Source organism: Montipora foliosa, chromosome 9 (genome assembly GCF_036669935.1).
Source record: "Montipora foliosa isolate CH-2021 chromosome 9, ASM3666993v2, whole genome shotgun sequence".
NCBI classification, from domain to species: Eukaryota; Metazoa; Cnidaria; class Anthozoa; order Scleractinia; family Acroporidae; genus Montipora; species Montipora foliosa.
This window is the reverse complement of record NC_090877.1, coordinates 25,507,110-25,516,281: the sequence shown is the minus strand read 5'-3', so window position 1 is coordinate 25,516,281 and position 9,172 is coordinate 25,507,110. Positions and strand designations below refer to the sequence as shown.

The 9,172-nt window shown below is 39.9% G+C and overlaps 1 protein-coding gene across 1 annotated transcript in view; it reads left to right on the top strand.

Annotated features, from left to right (window-relative positions):
* LOC137969501 (caspase recruitment domain-containing protein 9-like) overlaps window positions 1-8,195 on the top strand; it is a 12,755-nt gene extending 4,560 nt beyond the window's left edge. Inside the window, exons 2-4 of the mRNA XM_068815785.1 lie at window positions 424-465; window positions 2,435-3,552; window positions 6,222-8,195. Of these exons, the coding sequence (XP_068671886.1) occupies window positions 424-465; window positions 2,435-3,552; window positions 6,222-7,214 (2,153 nt within the window). The 3' untranslated portion in view covers window positions 7,215-8,195. The remainder of the gene's footprint in view (window positions 1-423; window positions 466-2,434; window positions 3,553-6,221) is intronic.
* Window positions 8,196-9,172: the final 977 nt, after the last annotated feature.

Below are 9,172 nucleotides of genomic sequence, written 5' to 3'. Positions count from 1 at the left end.
TACTGACACTGTCTGATTGATTAGATGTGTTTCATAGAAATTTAAACCAAGCCTCAATACACATCAATTTAATTATTTAGCACACTAGCGCTAACCGTTGTAATATTCAACATGTTATTACAACAGTGTATTTTTCAGTGCAATTTTATTTTCTTCTTCGCTTGAAAGTGACGCCTCGATGACATTTTTTTACGTTGTGTTAAATTTGTTTCGCTAGTTTTAATCTTTTGATATAAATTAATGGAAGCCAAAAAACACAGGTTATCCTCCCTACACGCTTCTGTACTAACTGTCACAGATCACCCTTTTGTATTTTATTGGTTGAAAACCTGTCATATGAAAGTTACAAAATTTGTTGACCCATTTGGTTTTGTCCTGGAAGGTGTTTGCTAAAACTTCATTATTTTATCTTGATTTTTCTAGGACCAAGCCCACTCATGATGGGAGGAGAGAATTTCTTCTTAGGTAACTGTCACTGAGATCAACAACAACAACAATCTTTATTTTTTTGATTTAAAATATTTACACAAATACACGGGCCGCAGGTAGCTACAGCGAATCTAGACGGGTCTGTCAGTTGACGTGTAACGATAAAAAAAAGTATTATTATTATTATTATTATTATTATTATTATTATTTATTTATTTTTTTTATTATTATTATACTCAAATTTATACGCAGACCCCTAGAGTCCTGAATAAAAGATCATTTTAAAGCCTTTCCGCCACATTTCCACACTTGAAGTCTGAAAGAGGAAGGCCCAGGGAATTCTTTAACAAACCTTGTCAGGTGATGGAAGCTCAGTACTTACTGAAATTTGGCTGAAGCACCACTGGCTCTATCATTTCCAATTTTGCTAGAAATAATGACAGACCTCCTATCCGTCGTTGCTATGTGGATCGTGCTTTCATATCTATCTTGTACTTATTCCCCGATTTTACCACAATTGCTTGTAATCTCGCAATCTGATTGGCTAATTTGCCGTTGTCGATAAGAGTTTGTACTGCAGTATCAAAAACTAAGCAACCAAAACTCAGCAACAAAGAACTAAAGGAAGAGGGCATTAAGCGTTTTAAAATCAGTGCAAAGATCTTAGTGATAAAGATGTCAGTGTAACCATTCCCCTCAGGATCTATTCAGGGCCAATAAAACAAATTACAAGCATAGCCGAGAACTTTAAACGGCATTTGCCACAACGATATCATCCAGTGATAGGAACGGGACTTGAACTTGGGAACTCCGAAAAAAAGCACTCGGTCGGCGACTCGGCCACTTGGCCACAGTTGTTAGCTCTAAACGGTGAGCGGTTTGTTTCTAATGTGCTACGTTTTCGAGTTTTAGGTTGCTTTGTATTCAGACTAAGGTGCTTAGTGCTCCATCGTTTTCTAAACGTCTCTCCAGTTCTAAAAGTATGATTGATATATCAAGCCGTTAAATCACTTTTGCTTTTGTTTTGCCGTTAGAAACCTTTTTAAATTTTAGTGTCATTCGATTCCATACCGGCTAGCAAGACAGAATTTACAGATTGGTCGAAGTTGTGTCTTTTTATTGTCTGTTTTGTTTAGAATCCAGCACGTTTCAGAAGGTTTAGACACCGGATGCTATGTTGTGTTCAATTAATACTTCCGCATACATTAAATAGAATTTGAGACAATAGCATTTCCGAAAGTACTCAGGCTTTTCGTTTGAGGTTGGCCGGACGTTACGTACGGTTTTTTACCATCTGACGTTCGGTACTTTGACGCTATAAATTTGGAGATTTGTTGACTTCTTTATTTTTCCTTTTTCTTTTTTTTTTTTGCTTTATGGTTTTGGGGCCTGAAAGAAACATAAGACAATCACAAACTAACAAGAAGTCACGTTGCCTTAATTGTGTTGGCATTTTATTCGCGCGATTAGTTTTATTTCGTTTATCTCAAGAATACAAAGAGCATTTGAGAGTTTCATTTACAGTATGTTATAGGGGACCCAGACTTGTTGAGGGTTCAATCCCAAGGCACTTTCAAGCCTCGCAAGAGAAAATAAACATGTCCGTCACCTTCATTGTCAAAACCGGTACTTTGAAAAGCTATCGAAAGCCCTGCAGTACTTTGCAACTTTAAGCGAAGAAACAACAAATGACTGCACCATTATGTAGAAAAATGGAAATTTTATACTTTTTTAATGTAGGAGATGTTTATGTTTCTTTAAAGTAGCACAAAACCGGCAAAAGTTGTGCGATTCAGTTCAGTGCCTGTTTGGAATGTCGTTCACGGTTGGTAGTTTACCATAAAGATCATGTTAATTTTTTTCAAGGGTTTCTCCCAAGGAAAAAAAGCAATAATATCTTCCGGTAGACGAGTTAAAAGCTCAGAAGAAAAAGCAAAATTTGTTTTGACTGCCAGAGAATCGTAACATTTCTCATAATTTGTTCAATTGCCTTTTTCCCAACCAGGATCAAATAATTATGGACCTGACGTTGACATAATGAGCAATCATTTAAAACGCACCATGTCCGACTTGCAAGATTTGACGATCCGATACGACGAAGTGTTAAAAGAAAAGGCTGTGCTGGAAAAGAGGTTGAGTAGAACTTCCAAAGAGTTGTTCGAGAAAAATCAGCTCATTGACGAACTGGAAAAACGGTACTTCGACACGGAAGCCATGTTGATGGAGTCACATTCTAGCGCTAAAAAGGTGGTGGAAGGCGCTGCGCAGCATCAGCAAGAACAGAACAGAGAAATGCTTGAAAGAACACATTTCATAATCGCCCTGCAAATGAAGCTTCTCTCCACCAAAGAGGAGGTAGACAAATTGAAAGAGAAGCTAGAGGAAAGCAACAACGAGAAAGAAAATCTTCTGAACCGCTTCTCTCAGATCTCAAAGAATTACGACAACCAGAGACGAGAATCGATGAAGCTGACGGAAAAGCTGGATCATCAAAAAGATAACGTCCAACGAGCCGAGGAACTGAAGGTAAAAGTTCGACAGCTGCAGTTCAGCAATCAGAAGCTTAAACAAGAAAAAGACGAGGCTTTGAGGGAATTAGAGGATCTGAAGTGTTGGACAGAAGCACTAAAAGCCAGGTATGATATTGTTGAAGAAGACAGGAAACAAACTCAAGAAAGTCATGAAAGCACTGTTGCTGATTACTCTGAACTCCGGGACAAAGCGGACGAATTGGAGCTGAGGTTGACAATTTCTGGGCGAGAAATTGAGGACTTGAAAAAGCGGTGCAAAGATTACGAACAGACGTCAAACACGTATCGAGAGCAACGAGATTTGTATGAGAAGGCGTGGAAGGAAACTGCGGCGGAACGAGATGAAGTGAGGAAGGACAGAGAAGAAACTATGTGCCGATTAACTGAAGTTGTCCGCAGTCGAGATGAAGCAATTGACAGACAGATGGAGTACAGCCGACAGTTTGAGCTGCAATACAAGAAGACAGCTGAAGAACTACATCAAGTCAGGGAACGGCTTTATCAGACCGAACTTGAGATGGAAGATCTGAGGAAAGTCAAGCTTCAAAGGAATCCGTCAGATGTAAGCGATAGTGCCTTCGCTGCCGAGAAGGTAAGCGGTAAATGAAATGATGTTTATGTATTTGAGTGGGTTCACTTGTACCGCGTTTTGGATGGCATTGCTCTCCAAACTGAAATGCCTTACTTAAGAGGGTTTCAGAGACTGGCATTTGTCGGGCTTTCTTTTTGGCCGGCCGAAACATCGATTATGATTTCTAAATTTTCAACTACTCCGCAGTACCTCTCACTGAGCATTAAGATACCAACAATTCGTAGTTAAGTGAACCGAGCGCAGAAATCTAACTATCAGCTAAGAACTCTCTGGTCATGAGTGAGCTGCTGAAACGAAGCTTGTAGTAATTGATTCTTTACTAAGTCGGAAATTTATCTTAACGAAAAATTAATGTAGATTGGAAGTGCTGCGAGACAATTATTTTCCACGTTGCTCCTGATGGCCAGCGATCACTGAGGCATAGTAGAGGCCTTAATTGTTTAGCTCGTTTCCGGGGTCTCCTCTCGCTTTAGGGGAAATAGAGAGAAAGAGAGGAACCCTTGGAACGCGAATAGCGAAAGTTTGCCTGACGTAACCTTTGTTGCAGTGTCACTGGACGGCAATTTCAATATCAGAGATAGATACGTCAATGTTTGCAAACTGTACATCGCTCCTACCGCCCTCTATGTGCTACTATGAGCAAAAAATTAATTCTTCTTTTTCTTTGCAATTCAAAACTATGTTAACTGAACACAAAGTGACTCAAATATTTAAACCTTGGTTTAAACAGGACAAGACGCCTGTCTATTTTAAGTGGAATTTTCCCATTTAATGGTGCACCATTACTAACTTTAAATCTTGAGGGAGCTGGATCGAGGAGAACATGACGTCAAACACTCACTAGTTTAGGGATGCAAAGCATGAACGCGGCTTTCAGACTTTTTAACTAGTGTTTTGCATATATAACAAGCTGCATTTACAAGATGATATTTTGACTAAATGACGTCACTTTTTCCTTGATCCAACCCTCTGAAGTTTGAACGTGAGTCCATTGTAATACTATCCTAGCATCAAAATCAACCAATTACGTTGATAACATCCAAAAAAAATTACGGTAAATTTAGCTTGCATTATTCTGGTCCTTCCCTATAAAATAAACTTGATGAAGAATTGTTCAGAATTTGTTTAAACGAACAATATCTAGAAATATTCTAAGTACGTATACGTATGTGTGATGCTGGCCTTGCGTTATTAATTCTTCCCTTCGCTCTTAAATTGAATTAGATCGATCTAAGCTTTGGTTCCGTAATTAGCTAGTACTCATTATTTATTCATTTATTTATGTATCTACTTTTTTTTGTTTATTAACCTTCTTTTAACTACTCAGCTCGTTTAGTTCTTACTCTTCTGAGTCGTTGTTTTTGTCCAATTAAGGGCCTGTTTACATGGAGGGAGGGAGGGTGCCCCGGCTGACCAAGTTACCCGGTGAAGGGGGGTTAAAACTTGCTCTTTTGAGTGGGCCACCGAGCACAACAAACATGATGGCGGACAAAAGAAACGTTTTGGCGGGTAGTTTAATGTTTTTATAATTTGTTTCGCTAGCCGCCGCTTTTGAGTGTCTGTGGAAACTATTTTGCACTTTATTTGTCATATCGTTCAGTTGATGTCAATGGCATATGATAACGACGAAACATTTCCCCAGGACGGCAATTTCTTCTCACCTCGGTTAGCCGGTGTAACCAGTCTCGAACCGTTTACATGCAAAATAGTAGGGTGCCTCGGGCAAGTAGACAGGGTGCCCCAGGAAGGCAGGTTACCTTGTCTAGCATGGAAACGCTTCAATCTCGTTTTTCTCGCTCTCCCAGGGTAGCTGTGTTAGACGGGTAACTCGGTTAGCCAGGGCACCGTCCCTCCATGTAAACAGGTCTAAAGGTGGCTCAAACCAGTTTCAAGACTTTCAAGAGACCTTGCTATTAAAAGGATCATTGACACTACAACATTTTATCACGTAACAGCAATGTTATGTTACCATGTGAAACATCAATTATTGCTGAACAAGATGCGGTCATTTTTATAACGTAACAAGTTACCATGGCAACAGGAAAGCCTTGCAAAAACACCCTATATTTTGGCTTTGGTTGCTCATATCTGAAAAACGAACTCGATCTCTTAATATTTTATTGCACAATAGTGATCAGCAGGCCAAGATGAAACTCTCTGCAAAGTTTAAAGTCTGTGGAGCGGATTCAGAGCAACCTCAAATTTTCAATTATTTAAGGTAAATCCGCTGCACATATTTTTTTTAACTTTGCAGAAAGTTCATTCTGGCATGCTGATTACATTTCAGAAATAAAAAAATGAGATATGAGCAGCTGAAGCCAAAATATGGGGTGTTTTTGCACGACTTTCCTGCTGCCACGGTAACTTTTTATGTCACAATAATGACCGAATCTTTTTCAGCATTAATTGGTTTGATAAGGTGCCATAACATTGCTGTTAAGTTATTACCTGTTGTAGTGTTAAGCCTTCTAATAAGAACGTTTCTTTCAAGTGTTGAAACTGGTTTGAGCCACCTTAATTTCCTTCCCTATTGTTATCTTACTTGTATTTTTGTGGCAACAAATAAAATAGTTCTTGTTGTTTTGGGGTAATGGCGGACCGTTATTAAACGTGGCAATCATAGTCTGTGCGACCACTGATCTTTGTTAATTGATCTTTTTTGGGGGCAGAAAACTGGAAAGAGCTTCCACATAGATACTGAAGCTGCAATGGTAATGAAACTGGAACGAGGCGAAGAAATGGAAGAGAATTCGCCGCTGGAGAGTACTCACAGCAGTGAAGATTCATATGATTGGAGATCGCGCCGGAAGACAACTGAGATCATAGATAGCGTCAAAAAGCGCGTGGCCATGCAGAAATCACCTACAAACGAACAAAACGTTGATAGCGTAGAAGATTGTCCTAAAAAAAACCTGTCATTAGACAATAAGTTAGAAGAGCTGATACCAGAGAGGCGGAGTCTTTCACCCGCAGCCCAAAACTCTTTGAGTCTTGATAGAAATCGCGGCAGAAGCCTTTTCAAAAGTGCACCGACTTACAGCACCTTGGAGTGCATGTTTGGTCCATCTGTTAGCAACAGTCCTTCCATTTACAGTGCTTTTGACAGCAACAATTCCCTGTATTCGTCTTTTCGTTCTTGCCGAAGTGGCATTTTGGGGTTACCTCAAAAGCTGTCGGGTCGTTGTGACAAATCCTCGGAACATGCTGCGCTTGACGATGAGAAGCCGAAAGCTGACGAGCGGGAACGCGAGCGCGAAGGGGAAACAGAAAGCCCAACCAGACCTGGCTATTTCAAGAGCATTTCATCTCCGTCGAAAGTCTTTAATTTTGTGCGGAGGCATAAATCAGCAGAGAGCTCAGGAAGCTCCTTTGATGAGAATGGAGACCACCTTGATAGCACGGTGTCAGAACACTTTAAAGATCCACCGTCAAATGTGCCGATGTCGATAACTCTTGAGACAGGTGATGATGAGGAAAAACGTAGATCAGAATTGGAAGAAATAGAAGAGGCCTTAAAGTCTCCTACTCTTCAAAAAAGTTCTTTTCGCAAGAGATCAGGAGCTCTTTCTGCCGAAGACCGACCCAGAAGTTCATCAGCTCCGAACTCACCTTCCCCTCGTGTTCGTCAGCGAGCAGATGTTGAGGAAATTTCCTCACTTTAAATTGCAGGTTCGTTTCGTGGTTATGAGCTCTGTTGAATTCGTTATGGTAAATTAAAAACGCACTCCTGCATGCAAAAATGTAAATGTAGTTAGAACATTCAGCCAAGGAAATATTCATGAAACAAGTCATGATAACCAGTGCTCTTTCTCCTTCTTCTGATGGTAGTTGATGGAGTGTATCTGACCAATCACAGAACGGTGAAAGCTAAAACAAAGAAAACACTCTCTTACGGACTGGATCTGGAAGTGTCGTTTTTGTGGGTTTTTTTTTCGACAGGCCTGACTATACTCACTTTGTCGATGAGAATTTTTTTCAAACGTTCTTAGTCTTCAAGTGACTTAAAGGTGAAAATAAAGGTGTTTACGAAACGTAGATTTTAATTAATTTAACCACCCCAAGGGCATACAAAATTCGAACAGTGCGGTGTCGTTTTTAAAGAAGAAGGGCGTTTTTTGTGTATATTTTTCTATTTTGCAGAGCCTATGCCAGCTTTTTAAACCTTTTTTACTATTAATTCTTGGATTGGGCTGGGGTTTTTTCTTTCGCTTTTTGCTGACGCTTAAAACAAGCTTTAAATTTACAAAAAAAATTAACAAAAATCGGAGTTGCGTTGACAAAAAGTAGCAGTTTGAAATGAGTCACTTGTTAAAGGTGACGCATGCTAAACTGTGAAGAAGATGGGGAGTGAGGGTGGTGCAGATCACGTGTCGCAGTTGTAGTGTTCTTCTTAAGGTTAGAATTCGTCAGGTCAGAATTACGTTCTATCCATTGCAGCCAAATGTTCCTTTGGCGTGAAATCAGACAAAAGTTCAGTCCTCATTTAGAATCCAAAATTGTGATTTCTTTTATCAATGTAAGGAAGAATTAAGAAGATTATGGGAATTGAGTGCGTCCTTCGGATAATGCTGCATATTCTGACGAGACAAGTTACTCCTGTCAAATTTCCTCTTTAAAGCATTTAAATAAAGGTACTAATCACAGTTCCTGACAAGTAACCTTTTAAAATAAGGTCTGACAGGTAAGGAGTCCACGTTTGCCCAAACGCCAGGCCCCGCGCTGATCCAATAGACAGGGGGTCTTGAAACTAGAGGAAGTGTAGCTGCTTAAACGGATGAAGATACCTCTTTATAATAAATTCGAACTAGACTGGAATTTTAACTCGTTATAATTAGTTTCAGTCCCACTCAACGTAACCACGGGACGAAGAAACGGAAACCACAGGCAAAAACGACACTTAGGGCTGAAACTGGGCGCGACATTTCAGACAATAGCCCATTTCCGAGTAGCCTGCGAGCAGGCTCTCTCTCTTCGGTGGGAGAGAAGGAGAGCCTGCACGCATCCCTTTGAATTTTGAATGCCGCCTCCTGATGTCACGCTGAGAGAGCTGTCAAAAATTAGCCAATCAGCGCGCACCAGAAGTAAACATTGAAAAAAACACAGAAAACAGAAACCCATGCGTTGTGTATTTCAATTTCCCCGAGGCAGAAACTAAAAAAAAACTGTAAAGGAAGGAAGCCTTTGCCAGAAAAGCCTAACAACTATTGCTGATGCTGTAAAGCGTAGCTGAATATTCAGTACGGTAATTCGTCGAAGTCCCTTCCGTGGAAAAAGTGTTTCGTTCGTCAGGGAAAAATTTAGCACACAAACTTCAAACGACGGGAATCGTAATACAGACATTCGTTTTCCCTGACCGCATCTCCACTGTGTGAGACTCGTCGACCACAACTGCTGCCAAATTTCGGTAAAGCGAAGCGGAATTATCTTTTTAAATTTATTTTAATGAAATACAGACATTACAACTGCTACATCACACTTTAATACTAGACAGATATTCTAATACCTACACCATTTTATTTCAATTGTGGTTATAGATATGTATTTTACTAATTCAATAATTTGAAAATTGGAATATTTTGTTTTCAAGTGTATCGGAGTATTGCGGAGTTACGAGGAGATC